The sequence below is a fragment of the Pholcus phalangioides genome, unplaced genomic scaffold, assembly GCF_987345545.1.
Source record: "Pholcus phalangioides strain wild (caught in Gottingen) unplaced genomic scaffold, Ppha-v1.0 ptg000014l_1, whole genome shotgun sequence".
NCBI lineage: Eukaryota > Metazoa > Arthropoda > Arachnida > Araneae > Pholcidae > Pholcus > Pholcus phalangioides.
In genome coordinates, this window is record NW_028301607.1 from 15842299 (window position 1) to 15858645 (window position 16347).

The following is a 16347-nucleotide window of genomic DNA, read 5'->3' on the forward strand; positions in this document are numbered from 1 at the left end:
CATCATGTTACACAAAAAAAGTTAATGTCCTTGTAATTAACGTAACTGTTAATATTACATAATTACTTCTGTTTCTCTTACTTGTATTTTCTTTTGGTTTTGCATTTGTTTTCAGATTCTAGGTATATTCCGTTCCGATTCTCCAATATCTGTAAGCGTAATTTCTTATGCTTTTTAGACTGCACTTTTTCATAATTCGACTTTATGCAAAAATTCTGTCTACAATGTTTGTTTTTTTTTGTTTTTTTTTCAATGTGTTGAAGGTGGTCTATGACCTTGTTAGCCATATGCATACACGTGTGTGCATATCAACTATTTTTCATACGAAATTAAGTGAATTTTGAGGAATTTTTCTCTCATCATCTATCGTGCTTACATTATTCGTTATCATTCGTAATCTTATCATTTTTGGGATGCTCCTACTTCTCAATTCTCTAAAATCTTTCGGTTTTCATTTCATTGGTTTAATTTTGGAGTTAAAATCACTCAGTAAAATTTCAATTGTTTATTTCCAAGTAACGTTTTTCTCAATTCGGCATGGTATATTTTTTTCATTGAATTGTTTTTGTAATGTTAAGGATTTTTATTTTGACTATATTACAATCACGATATTTTTGGTGGAAACGGATTTTTTTATTTGGATCTTCCTTCCATATTTCTCATTTCGATAACGCTTGGGCTATTTTATAGTTCTTTTTATTTTTTTATACAAAATTCCAAGACATTTTGCAAACTCATTAACTAATTTTCTGAATTTTCCCACACTGTAAAGTGACAGTAATTAGCATGAACTATTACACTCAAGTATTTATATTGCCCATGTATAATGCACAATATCACAGTATTTATACATCAAAATCACACGGAAAAAAAGGTTAAAATACAGCACATGGGAAAATTACATTGAACTAAAGGGATCTTTAACCTTTCAGACATATTGCGGGCAAAATTAAAACTTTCCACGGAGCCCGCGGGCCACCAAGTCACCTTGGTATTTCGCGTTATTGAACGAAGTTCCCCAAATTATTAAGTTTTTCATGTTCCGAAATTATTTATTTCATTAAATTCGAATTTTTATTTATTTTGGAAATCTTTTCGATGATTACGATTATTTTATTAATTATTACTTTTATTAATTCTGAAATTTAATCCAATAATTCTTAAATTATTTTTTCAATTATTTTAAATGTCCATTAATTACGAAAGTATTTCTTTCACTAACTCCTTTTTTTTAACATGAATTACTGGAAATTGATTTTTTTCACTTCTAAAAATTCTGAAATCCCTCTCAATAATTCTGAAATTATTTCCATACGTCACTATAGGCAAATTCAGTATTTCTTTTTCAGTGATCCTGTAACTATTTTTGTCATTAATTAAAAATGTTCTCATCGGTTATGAAATAATTTTTTTCATTAAGTGTTTTTCAACCTATTTTTAAATTATGTAATTATATGTATACTTTTTGAATGCTCGAAATAATTATGTAAAATCATAGGTTCTAAAAAGTGTGTTTGCTCCGGCTTCCCCCCAAATTCGTTACGAATGCCCATTTAATACATCAAATTCCCAGAATTACTAATGAATCTGTAGAGTATCTCACACAGTTCTGAATACATCAGTAGCCGAAAGGTTTCAGTGGCCAACGCCTTTTAACGTGCTTTTTTCGTGATTTATCGTTTTTATATGAAAAAAAAGGTATTTTCTTAAAATGGTCGGTGGCAAAAAGCTCCAAGAGCCACATTTGTCCTGCGGGCGATGTATTGAAGACCCGTGAACTTCATGGCTAGAATTATCATGGCATTGCCTTCAGTTTCTTGATCCCATTAATAATCAAAAATAGTATATATATCTTCTTTGATAACATATACGGTGTTCGTTAACAAGAGAGCACCATGCTATATCCAGAATACTCACATACATAGTAAATTTATTCAAATAAATAACTCTGTCACTTTTAATGAAAATTAATGATTGCATTAATGAATTACCGCACTGCGTAAACTTTATATGAGATTCCCGTGAATCTTCCAATGCATTAATTTGAATCTACGTCGTGTAAACATAATACACGTATACGGTATGCTGAATAATCGAAAGTTTAATTTAAATTACACTGTTTAGAACAACAATGAATGCGAAATTAATCTGAAAATAAATTAAAATTCTCACGTAGTTCTCAGGAAAAACAAAATTTATAAAAAATGAATTTTCTTGATTCGTATTCAAATTTAAATTGTATTATAGATGCCAGACACAAGTAGCTTTTGCGTGAAATTCAATTTGCACGTAATAGCAAAAGAAAAAAAAGTGGTATAATATTAACAAGAAGAATATTTTTCTTAATATAAAATTTTTTCTTCCCTTTTCCCGGACTGAATACATATATTATTATGATTTTTATTGTTTTGTTCGTCTCTCATGTCTGTCTAGTTGTATTTCAGAGGGAATTATTTTCTCGGAATATTATATGTTGGTAGTCACCCAACTTGGCACAGCTGAAAAAATAGAGATGGCGTTTATGTTCATATATATTTTTGGGACACTTGAAAAATATACATTACAGGCTCAATGAAAAATACGCCAGCATTTTTTAGTTTCTGAATTTCCTCTTTTCTTCAATAACAAAAATATTGGGAAATGTTTTCCTTGGGAAAATTTTCCTGAATTTTTTACCCTTTTTTTTTAATAGATATTTTCTGTATTTCAGTTTATATGCCTAGTAAGTAATTTATTTTATACTTCTGTCAATTGAAAATCTCTTCTATCAAACTAAAATAACATTAAGTGCATATCTGAATATTTTAGACTTACATATACTAATGTTCATTACCTTGAAATGACTCACAATATTTTTGAGTAATTTATTTCATTTTTATATTTCATATTAACATGTTATTAAATAAAATCCGTAGGCTTTCTGAATAGTATGCGGTGGCGAACAGTGAAAAAAGTAGTATTTCTCTTGCCCTGGGAATCGAACCCAGTACCGCCTGCATACCAGAAAAGCGTACTGATCATTACACCATATAGAAAGATGATCCTTTTTTCCTTTAAACACGCACAATAGCGTGAGTTGCTGAGTAGAGACATTGTAGCTTCTTTTTAGCTTCAGCTAATGGCCTCTAGGCGGCGGCAGTAGAGATGGATCAGGATGTTTTTTGCTCGGCTAAGATACATGGAATCAATATGCTTTCTTGATATTATGCCGAGGTGAAATACTGCATAATACTCGTATATAACCATGAGCTATGGATAAAATAGTAAACTAAGATGTTCCATGGTACAAAAGTGGGTTTGAAACGTGTAATATTCTTTAACCTTGAAACGGTGAAATTACAAAGACACAAAATACCGATATTACTTGAAAAATAATATAAGTAATTAGTATTTAAATATAGAGAGATCATATATAAAAATATTGACACGCATATATGATTGTTAATAAATTACACAAGAAAATAACAATAATGGAGGTAGAACGTACTTATGCAGATGAAGTTCATAATTATTCTACATCAGTGATTTCTAACGTGGGCGTTGGAATGTTCCAGGGGGTGGTAGAAGCTACGGTTATAACATAGGATCATATGGGTTAGATGGCGATGGGAGAAAAAAAATTGTGAAGAAGGGGGCGGGGTGGGACAAAAAAATTGGGGAGTTTTTTGGGGAGAAAAAGAAATTTTTTATTTTTTTTTAGTCGTCAGTTCCTTTGTAGCGGGGTCATTGCAGTACAATACAAATACAACGCCACAACAGGCAAATTGCCCAACGAGGTGGCTGACTTAAGAACATCATGGATCCCCGAGCCATTTTTTGGAGGCCCCACCTACTACTGCTACACCACACATGCACCCCCCCCCCCGCGGAACCCCCCAACGAATCGGTACCTGCGGGAATGTGCGTGTACGTGTAGTGCAACCTGACGTAAAGTTTGTTTCTGCGTAATGCTTGTTATGTGTAGTGCTGTCATCTGCCCCCAGTTTTTCTAACTATGAGTGAAGTGTTATGGTTGAAATGATTTACCGTTGTAGGACTGTTGCTCTCTGTGGCGAGACTTTTTAACGGGGAGATCGGCTCGCATTTGCGCCTTGAAGTTGGGAAACACAGAAAACCAACTTCAGCCGACCACCACTGTGGGGTTCGAATCCGGATCCTCGCATCACGAGTCCGGCACTATAACCACTCGACCACCACAGCGGCAGTACAAATACAATATCCGTGATTTCAACATTTCCTATGTCGCACCGAGGAACAACAAAATATTTTATCACGTCTCCTCAGGAATTTCACTTGGTAAAAGTTTGGGTTTGATGCACCCCACGCTGTATAAACTTTGTTTTTTCCCAACAAATTTGACCAAGAAATAACCAACATGGGTGAAAAAGAATAACTGGGGCCGGGGGGGTAGCTGATGTTTTTGTAAGGGAGAAGTGTAGAACTAAAATTTAAAAATAAATTGCATTTGTGGACGCAAAAGAAGAAGTATTAAAAATGTGTGCAAGTTGAGTATTTCAAGGTAAAATGGGAAACGTTTTTGCTGTTTCGAGGTGCTTAAGCTAATCTCGTTTCAAGGCATACGATATTTCACCACTTGTGAAAAATATTAATAACTTATAAATATCCGCAGTGCTTTGTATGATTATGCACTTGGTATGATTCATCAGATGATTTCATTAATTATGATATCACTAAATATAGTTCACTAAACTTGGAATGTTGAGAAGAAGAGCGGCAAAAATAAGCGCACAGTTTTATAGCTAAAATGTACCTGCTTCCAAGATCTTGGCCAATGTCAGGCAAAGAATTGAAATAACAATTGTGTGGTTTGTATTTCTAATCTCTTGCACTCCAAAAACATCAGCTAGGATGCAATACTATTAAAACTATCCTAAGTGTTTCGAGGTTTACTATGGTCAAGGTACAACAGTTTTTCCCAAAAACTAAATAAATTGTAGAATAACCAAAATAAATAATAAAAGTGAAGGATCTCTGTTCAGACTCACCGTCTTATCCCCGAGATTATTCACAACACAATGAAGGTAAACAGTCTGTCCGAGCTGCGTTGTGACGTTCTTCGGATGACCGTTGTCAAAAGACGGTGACACGTGGCTCACAAATGTCCAGTAGTCACCGACGCGTGGAGCAGAAGCTGCAAAGTTCTTAGCTTTTTCTTGCGTAGACGAAGATGAGAGTAGAATCCGCGGGAAGAACGACCCGCTGTTTTTCCAGGAATCGGCCATTGCATCTGCAAGAAATAAATTAGTTTCATCAATGTCTAATATCTTCATACTGTATGAGTTCAAGAATACATAACGTTTTAGAATTTCATAACTAATAATACAGTAAAACCTCGCTACAACGATACTCGAAGATGTAACGATAAATCCATCTATAACAATATTTTTCAAATCTTGTCGATTGTAAACAAGATTATATATATATATATATATATATATATATATATATATACTACTATAAACTCCTCTATAAATAATATTTTTTGCAGAGATTTTTTGAAACCACAATAGTCATATACAGTGAAAAAACTAACACTGTATGAGATGGAACCTGTCTTAAACGGAATCGAAGTATAGTCTGTTGAATGATTAGTGCTTTTATTTGCACTTTTATAAAACGGAAATCTGTTTAACGCCGGTATTACATTATGCAATTTTTCTAAAAGTTATTTTATAAAATTTCAAAAATTCAGCTAATAAGATTATCGGTTGCATTTGCTCGAATGTAACCTATGAGCTTGGTTGGATTTTTCAAGTTTTATAAAATAACATTTATCAAACTTTTATAGTGTAATCCTGGCCTAAAACGCGGAATATTATTTCAGTCTGTTGACGTTCCTTTTCGTACAGGTTTCACTGTACATATATATTTTTATATTTCCCTGGGAATATCCTTCAGTATATGTTTTTAACTCGTCACATATTTTGGTTCTTCGGAGGTCCTCTAATAATATCGATATTTGGTACCACCTTTGATCACCGAAAGGGTTGATGAACTTTTTTCGGTATCGCTGCTTTTTGTGTGATACGTAAAAGTGTATTACGATGGACCTCTTTGCAGGGGCAATACACATACATCTAACAGAGTTTTATTTATCAACTGAGCACACACATAACTCAAATTTTTTGTGGCCAATGATTTTTCAGGAAGAATATTTATTTGGTAGTAAGAGTAATAGCAACGCCGATTTAGAAAAGATGCCAACAGCAGCGTCTTGATAATACGATAGTCTTTCTACAACGACATTTTTTAGCTCTCAGAATATCGCTGTATCGAAGTTTCTCACCATACCAATAATATAAGTTACGGTATTGTTTTCAGTGGCGAACGAATACCAGGCAATCAAAGGCAAGGCAATAATATCACGAGTAATAAAATACAAAAATCACCCAGATTTCCCTACGGTTAGTGAGTGGCCATAATCTATGGGAGGAAATTAGGGAAATCGGCATCATAAACACGGAACTTCGCCACTTTTCCGTTGCTAATTGGGAAATTTCCAATCAATGCCCATGGTATATTAACCCATGGCTGCAGTCAAATGCCGGGACAACGGAAGGGAGGGGGGGGGGACACGTAGAAGCAACTGCCTAAGGTGGCAAAATTTAGAGGGCGGCAAACTTAATGTGAGAAAAAAAAAAAACACCGTAAAAATTTATTAAAAAAATAGAAGTAACTGAGAGAGAGATTTATTTGAGTGAAGGTCGCTAATAAAAGTTATTCCTACGAGAGAGGTATTTTTTTTATGGTACAGAAAAATATTTAATTTTTTTTTTGTCGATAGAAGGCGCTGTATGAAAGCAAATCACTTTAAATATGCGAATCAGGTCCTATAAAATACAGGGTATACGGTTGTATCAGCACATTTCTGAGTTTTCTTGTTACTAGCGCTCACATAAGATTTTCATTGTGATGTTGACATTGGTGGATAAAGCACTATTGGTGAAGTTTTTGTACCTCAAGCCACGAATCACCGGCTGAAGCTGTACCAATGTTTCGAACACAGAAGAGATTGAAGAAAAGTTCAGGACTGACGTACAGCATTTTCTAACGAAAAATATTTGACTTATTATTTTTTGTAATGAAAAACAATTCCCTAAAAAAACATATTTTTAGAATTAATCTAGGGATTTAGAAACGGATACAAATTCACAAAAAATGTGTCGTTATATCTGACGTCGTTGAGTTTTTATCTGCGTTATAAGTAAGATTCATTGACAATAAGCTTCATAAATTAAGTTACGGACGTCATAGCCGAGGTTTCGTTACAACCGAGGTCGTTATAACCGATGAATTTAACTGTTACTGGAATTTTCGAAACACCCTTCCCCTCCTACAGGAAGAAATCTATACCCTGATTATCTGAAATCGTTTTAGTTATCATGGACATATAGGTTTATATTTTTATTTTAATGGATATTGCAATAAAGTCAAAAAAATGTCAATTACATAAGTTTTGGTCCAACACTACTATCAAAACAGAATATACTTTATTATTACATCGATGTCATTTAGATTTGAGTTATGAACAGGAGATATCTCATTTTAAATTCAAGTTCGTCATTCTCCAAGAAAATGTGTCACACGATAACTAAGAGCTCTTTTGTGGGGATCAATCTTATGATTGATCGTGCGATAGTAAATATACTACTATATTAAACGCTATTTAAAATTAATGCTGCGAAATGAACAATTTTCTAAGTGAGTGGTATTTTTGTATGGATAAAGTAAATGGGTAGGTCTATATTTTTGACTGTAATAAGCAATGGTTCACGGATGACTGATGTGACTAGTAGAATTCTGTGGCGAGTTTCTCCATTAACGGCAAACTCACTGATAATGGTGGCCTTAACAAGAACAAATAAATAAACAACTAATCAAGTCAGCAGCCAAGAACTCTACTGCTCGCGACACATAATAGGAGAGAGATTCGCAGTTGCATGAAATGGTCGTGAGTTTGTGTCTCTTCCAGAAATGCTTTGATGACATTGTGCTGGTGTTCCTTTGCGCTAGTGAAAGAGCCAACCAACTGGAACTCTTGTTGATTCAGCTGCCAAAGACATACAACGGGCGTAGATAGATAGAGAGAGAGAGAGAGGCGTTATATCCAGAACTGTATAGGAGTTGATTTCTTAGAGTGAGGGACGCGTCCCTAATTTATATAACACAAGAACAGGAATCACTCAATCTCAAGATGTAAGACGTTTGTGAGAAATGATAATTTAAATTATTTGAACAAAATTATTCGAAAAACGTTGTTGATTCCACAATAAAGTCAAATCTCGATAAGTCCAATGTGCAGCGGCCGAAAAATTAAAACTTATAAAAGATGAATGATAAATCACAGTGCTATTTACGAATTGGTGAAATATGTTTAACACCTGGGGATGAAAGAATTCCAGAGAAAAAAATTCTAATTTATATAATCATATTTAGTTAGGGTATGAAAATATTTAGAAATGAACTAGACTCAAATAGTGTATAACATGGAAACGGCATTTATAATATATCCGTGTCGTGTAAGTGAAACGAATGATAAATAAAGTTTAGGCGAGATCATTTCTCCTGTCAAAAAATGCAGTGATTTTTTACTGTCTCTTTTTATCCTTCTTCCGTGAGAAAGGCATTCACTTTTTTGCAAGCAGGACAAATAAATCTGTTAAATTATTTTGCTAAATGTTAAATGCTAAAGTCTATTGATAAATATTAAATGCTAAATTCTATTGATAAATGTTAAATGCTAAATTCTATTGATAAATGTTAAATGCTAAATTCTATTGATAAATGTTAAATGCTAAATTCTATTGATAAATGTTAAATGCTAAATTCTGTTGATAAATGTAAAATTCTATTGCTAAAGGTAAAATTCTATTGCTAAATGTAAAGCGCTGCTAAATTCTATGGCTAAATGTAAAGCGCTGCTAAATTCTATGGCTAAATGTAAAGCGCTGCTAAATTCTATTGCTAACTGCTAAATTATATTGCTAACTGCTAAATTATATTGCTAAATGTTAAATTGTATTGCTAAATGCTAAATTGTATTGCTAACTGTTAAATTCTATTTCTAAATGCTAAAGCCTAAATGCTAAGCTTATGTTGCTAAATACAAAATGATATTGCAAAATGCAAAATGATATTGAAAAATGCAAAATGATATTGAAAAATGCAAAATGATATTGAAAAATGCAAAATGATATTGAAAAATGCAAAATGATATTGCAAATTGCAAAGTGATATTGCAAAATGGAAAATGATATTGCAAAAAGCAAAATGATATTGCAAAATGCAAAATTATATTACAAAATGCTATATTCTATTGCAAAATGCTATGTACTATTGCAAAATGCTATGTACTATTGCAAAATGCTATGTACTATTGATAAATGCTATATTCTATTGATAAATGCTATATTCTATTGATAAATGCTATATTCTATTGATAAATGCTATATTCTATTGATAAATGCTATATTCTATTGATAAATGCTATATTCTATTGATAAATGCTATATTCTATTGATAAATGCTATATTCTATTGATAAATGCTATATTCTATTGATAAATGCTAAATACTAAATTTTATTGCTAAATGCCAAATTATACTGCTATCGCCAACTATTTGACGTGAAATTACAATTATCAACCAGTATAAACGGTAGAAACATTGAGCTGAGAATAATTTCGCTTTGCTTGAGACGACATTCACGATTTTACTGCTATCAAATATTTATTCAAGAGGAGCCTATTACAACTCTAAGTCATAAGAGTTTCATAGCGCCAACGTAATTATTTATGTGGCAGCAGGCAGAGAACTTAGTAAAACTGACACTGGATTGCCAAATTACCATATTCATATTTGAACTCTTCCCTGAAAGATGACGAAGCTTCGTGAATCCGTCTATTATTAACACTCTGAAGGCATGTTCCACTGATGTGGGACTGTGTCCAAACGTATTACCTTATGCTTTAGTCGCGTGTAAATCTGCAGCGCTTTCGATAACAGCGACACATATCTTATTCACATTTCTACTGTCAGTCATTCATTCGAATTTTCGGCTATATTTGTCTTACAGTTGCTAGATGACTATTTGGTACGCGCAAATCCCACAATGCAAGACGTGCAAGGGTTAGTTACGAATCATTATGAACAATATATACACTATGAGTTTCACATAATCTACCGATAGATTGCACAAGTTATGGTGAAATTTTATTGGAAAATCTCTGGAAATGTTCTAGGGAACCTTATAGTACATACGGAATCTGAGTTTATGCGTTCCTCCTATGCTAAAATGTGGATAGTCTAGAAGTAAACATGACATGAAAAGTCGTGATGTGTTTGGCATATATATGAAGTGTTAACAAAAATCTATTATCACACTTCAAAACGTAATTCTATCGCCATTCGACTATCGTCTATTAAAACAACATTCTGTCAACATTTTACAGACGATAATTAAATGAATATCATTTGAAAATAATCCACTCATCGTCATCAAAAAACATAATATTTCATTGTCATTCTTCCGAATAATAGCTCAGCCATCGTCTTCAAAAACGTATAATCTTGTTACCGTGTTCCGACATACAATTTTGGCATTGTCTTCAAAATCATGATTCGTCGTCAGTGACATTTTTTTTTTCATTGTCGTTTTCCGAATCTTGATTCGATCATCGTGTTCCGTAATTTCATCTTTTCATCGTTTTTGAAAATTTTATTTCATCGTCAACAGCGATGTTATCCTTTCGTCTTTTTCCAAATGCAATGTTTTCATCTTCTTCAAAATTATTTTTCTGCTATCGTCGTCATGGAAAACATTTTATTCTTTTCATTTCTTCTGAACCATAATTCGGTCATTGCCTGGCAAAATATTATCTTTTCATCCATCTTCCAAAACGTTATCCTTCCATCGCCTTCCAAAATGTAATCATTTCATTGTCTTAAAAAGTTTTACCCTTTAATCATATTCCAAAATTCTTTTCATCGTCTTCCAAAACATTGTTTCCATCCTATTCAGACTCAAGATTTGGTCATTCATCCAACTCATCATTTTGTCATCGTCTTTTCAAAACATAGTATCTTTCGAGACCTATTTTTGTCATTGTCTTCAGAATAATCATTCGTTTATCGTTTTCGAAATTGCTATTTTGTTATCGTCTTCTCAATCACATTGTCTAAAGAATCGTGATTCATTCATGGTCTAAAACAGTGTTTCCCAAAGTGGGCAATATCACCCCCTGGGTAGGTGATGGAATGGTCTAAGGGAGCAAATAGAAGCTACGGATTTAACATAAGTATGAGTTCTATGAGTTCACTTGAGATAGGGGCGATGAGAGAAAAAAATTCTGAAAGGAGCGATGAAATATAAAATGTTTGGGAACCTATAGTCCAAATTTTGTTTTTTATTTTTTGCCAACACGTATTCATAGTAATAATTCATTATTCAAGGTTTGTAACATCACTCATTCTTTATCGTTTGAAACTTGGACACAAATTGAAAATATATATGTTACGGCCGAAGCCCAAAATTGGCCAATTCGCGACTTGGACAATTTCATTAAATATTGGCCCGGCCATTTCGCGAAGTGGCAGGTGATCCCTCGCCAAATTCTTATGACAAAAGACGTGATTCAAGATCATCGTGAAGTTGGCGTATTTTTTCGTGATAATTATGTCCAAGTTATGGCATCCCATGGCCAGGGATATCCGGCCACTTCGCGAAATAGCCGGCCAAAGTCCTAATAATATCTGAAATTCGGATTTTGGCCAAAACTCTTGGTCAATTCACGATATGACCGGCTGCGTCGTGAATTGGCAGCAGTTGGCGGGATTTGGCAGTGACATATATAGGCCTCTCTCTCTCTCTCTCTATATATATATATATATATATATTTAGTCTATAATCAAAATGGAACCAAAAAATTTGATATTGAGTAAAGTCAAACTTCATTAGGTTGAATCATTGTGATTCAATCTATACCGAAGATCGTGATCGAATAAAACGTGCATAAAACATTTCAAAAGTACGCTTTTCACGAAATTTCTTCGGAGTGAATGACATTTAATTACCAGTTTGAATTCTACGTGAATGAGGAAACGTGATTTAGCAGATAGAGAAATTTTTCATGGCATAAATATCGGTCGGCATCGTATATATAGAATCTGAAACACACGTAATTTTATTGAAAACATCGAGGTTAAAAACCGACGAGTTCTTTCATTTCCAAATGCAAATATTGCACGATCACCTTATTAAATAAATTCAAATACGTGAAATTAATTACTTCTCAGATTTTACGTATTTCATTTTTCGATGTGAATTGTTAGGATATAAAGTTCAAGAAATGTTAAATGTAACGGTTTTATCGGGGTTTCACTGATTAAAGATCTTGGATTCTTCTCCAATCACAAATGAAAAGGAAAACTGAATTCGAGTAGATTGATGATATTATGGATTCATATAATTGTTAAATATTAATATTTTTGTATTGAAAACGGAACCCGCTGCCAACAGTTTTTTTTAACTAATATCGAATTCAAACTAATTTACATGTAAATGCAAATTTCCGATTAAATCACTGTGTATTTCCAAGTTGTAAAGGGAATAAATGTGACATGAAAAGATTGAAGGAAAACCTTGAATTTATATTTAAAAAAATTCCGTGTACATAATATAATTACTGAAAGTCAATACGGTATTTTATTGTCTTTATAACACAATAATAACCTATTTTCATAACCTATATCCATGCTTCGAAAGTTTAGTGTTTACACAAAAAGTCGCTATAAATCATGTGTTTCAATAACGAAAATTTAAGTTGAAGCACAATTGCATGATGTGTACGTGGTGATCATAGTTTAAAAAACAGAAAATTTCATGGATGTAATAGCGTTAAATAATTAATTCACGATAAAAAAAAATCAAACTGAGCTTTTTTAGCGTTACGTAAACATGGGTTGCTTTGCACCACTTTTATGAAACTTTTGTTTAATCTTATATATGCTAGAAAATAACGAATAATAAATACAGTAGACGTTCATTATAACGGCCTCACCTTATAGTGACCATTCCGTTACAGCGACTGGTAGGATAAGTCCCAAATGTTTTCATATATTTATAGTAATGAATATCCTATGTTTTCCTTTCGATATAATGGCCTCCCAATATGACGCCCATTTTCCATGGAACGATTGGGTCGTAATAACGAGCATTGACTGCACTTGGATTTAAGGTAATTTTTAGAACGTTCGAACCTTTGTCTAAAAGTCTACTATTACTTGACGGCGCATGCACCTCGCACACATTCCTCTAAGGAATTTCTAACAAAGTGGTAAATGCTGGAATGCGTGTGTACGTGTTGTGAATCTTATACGAAGTACACGAAGGTTTTTTTCTTTGTAATGCTTATTATGCGTTGTGCTACTACCTGCCGTCAGTTTTTGTAACCATGACTAATGATTGATTAATTGCCCCAATCATTACATTTCACTCATGGTTAGAAAAACATTGACGGTAGATGGCACCACTACTATTGCGTAATGTTTTTCTAAAAAGGACTGCGATTAAAAAAAAAAAAATGCAATTTCTATATAATATTTTCATGAAATTTATTTATTTATTTTTTCTCTTGGGACAAAGTAGCCGGTAAGTAAAAATAACGTTTTGTCCCGCATCAAATATTCATGTTTTAAAACACTGTAAAAAGGCTTGAAACAATGTGACCCGCTGATTTTCAGCAAAACGTACTCTCATATATCAACACAAAAATTCACTTTATCTCTTAATATACGCTAGTACTTCTTTGTTCAAAAGAAAAAAAAAATGTTTACAAATCAATGAAGAAAAAAACAACATCAGCCTTATTATAAATCGGTAGGTACGGCACCTACGTATAATCTTTGTATCAGTCTTTTCAAAAACAACTTTCAATTCTTGACTGTACGACATTTACAGAAAAAAGTCCTCTTCACAATAATTTTGGAGGCTTGATATCAGATCATTTGTATAGAAAAAAAAGGGATCTTATTTTCTCTTGGCTTCTCGCTTCCAAGCTATTTTTGTAGGCTTCATGCAATCCGCATTAGTGCCTGTTTCTGCTACACTCATAACCAGTAATGGAAAATATTCTTCCTTCCAAGAAACTACCACAGTGTATTCTTTCTTCCAAAATGTCTTGCAATCTGCGGTGAATAGTAGAACTATATTGAAGATGGGCTTTCCTAACTAGTGCTACGGTCTGGCGTAATCGCTGGTTACTATGGAAACCTGAAGCAATCAGTTGTACCACGTATGGTTCAATCATTTTTTTTTTGTTTTTTTTGTTTTAGGACAAATGAAAAACCATAGAGCCAAAGTAGCCCTTATTTACGGTGAGTACTTGAAACAAAAATCAGCATTTTCACTGAAAAAATAATTGTGTCCTGATATGTATGAGTCATATCGTCACCCTAAAGTTGTATAAAAAACAGGATGGGAACAGCGATTATCTATAACACTGATTCCCAACGTGGGCGTTAACGCCCCCTGAGGGGCGATGGAATGTTCCAAGGGGGTGGCAGAAGCTACGGATTTAACGTAGGATCCTATGGGGTACATTGCGTTGGGGGCGATGGATGAAAAAAATGTTCTGAAGAAGGGGGTGATGGGACAAAAAAGATTGGGAAACTGAGCTATAGCAATAATACTGACATCTCACGTTTACTGAAAAATGGCGGATGAGACAGCTAAACATTAAAATATTTAAAGAAGGAGCTCTACGCTTTTCATACGGCAGCCAGACGCCTGACTAAAGATATAAAAGAACAAATAGGCACATTTGCATGGACATGTACTACATAATCATCTCATCAGTAAAATTCAAGGGAATTCGGTATCATGTCGTGATGCCAGGACCATAATGATGACGTGATGTCAACATGTTCATAAATATTGTTCCAATATATAAATCTCGATATCACGGGAGAATATGCTGTCAAAAAAAATACTGCTTTATTAAGAAATATTCCAGATTTCTATAAGATGTCCCAAATTGTTTGCACAGCGGAAGTATACTTTCAATTACAAAACAGTTATGAAATAAATAATGTGTATTTATTTAAAAATCTCGAAATTTTTTGCAGTTGTCGTATACATAACAGAATAAAGACATAAACATTTTCAAAAAGTCCCCTTGTGCTAAAAAAATTGTCAATAAATGAAATGTAATTCCACGGTGAAAAGTCATTTGAAAAAGGTTTCATATTTTAAATGTAATATTTATGGATGCATCAAATATATAAAACTATTGTGTTTTGGCAACTTATAATAGTGCCGGCAAAGTTTTCATGGGTTGACAAGTTTTTTAGGGACTGTAGTAAACCTCCAGGGTGAAATATCTTCTTGCATTTAAAAATGTGAATTTTTTTTGTAAATGACTTCTCAGAGCAGTATTTGCTTTAAACTAATTGGAAATTCTAGCATATAAGGCCTAAATAAAAAATAAATTTTCATATTTGTTATGTATACGGCCACTTGGGAAGACATTTTGGAAAAATTTTACAGAAGTTAGAGAACTTAAACAACTACAAGTTACAGAATATATTTTATAATTGAAAGTATGTTTCTAAAGTCAACGGTTGCAGAGATATCTGTTATGCAAACAATTCGGGACAGCCTGTATATTACTTTCATCAATATCATTATTAGACGTTGTAAGTGTTCGCAGCGGCAGCTATAAATAATAAATTCAGATGCTAACAAGTATATACGTGTACAATTAAAAAATATTCAAAGGAAAACCCATAGCAACGCAACGTTCAAATAATATTGTGACATCAGTTTCATGACTGTACTAGAGCCATTCTTGTCTCGAGATTGATAAATAACTTCGCTTTAGCTATTGTCTTATCGGATATTCGGCTCATATATGTTCCCCCTTCCGTACTTGCTCGAACAAGACTATAGAGAATATTCCACCATAATGCACATCCAGAATCTGCGGGGGACTGCACAAAAGCGAAACACAATGAAAGAGTTGCTCCGTTACATATACACACACACAGAGAAAGCGCAACGTTAACACAAAGAGGCCCCGAAGATCCGACGAGACAAATTACATTCGATTGTAAGCGCGAAACAGTGAATAGAAAAATGTCAATATTTTTCCAAAAGTATCGAGCGACATTATGCAAGGACAATAGGACCCTCTTCAATTAATAACACAGCCAAAGGAAACAATTCGAAATCTTCTGAATAAATTTTACTCAAAAGGCCTCCCTTTTCCTCAGCCTGCTAAAGCCCAGTTGCTCACAAAGATAATGCTTTGAATAATTCTCAATATCCCTC

General features: G+C 33.4%; 1 protein-coding gene across 2 annotated transcripts in view; it reads right to left on the minus strand.

The window, feature by feature from the left end:
- Positions 1–16347, minus strand: part of LOC149078205 (zwei Ig domain protein zig-8-like) — a 416653-nt gene that overhangs the window by 148839 nt on the left and 251467 nt on the right. For both annotated transcript variants that reach the window (XM_089241796.1, XM_089241795.1), the window contains exon 2: positions 5007–5248. In XM_089241796.1, the coding sequence (XP_089097922.1) occupies positions 5007–5248 (242 nt within the window). The remainder of the gene's footprint in view (positions 1–5006; positions 5249–16347) is intronic.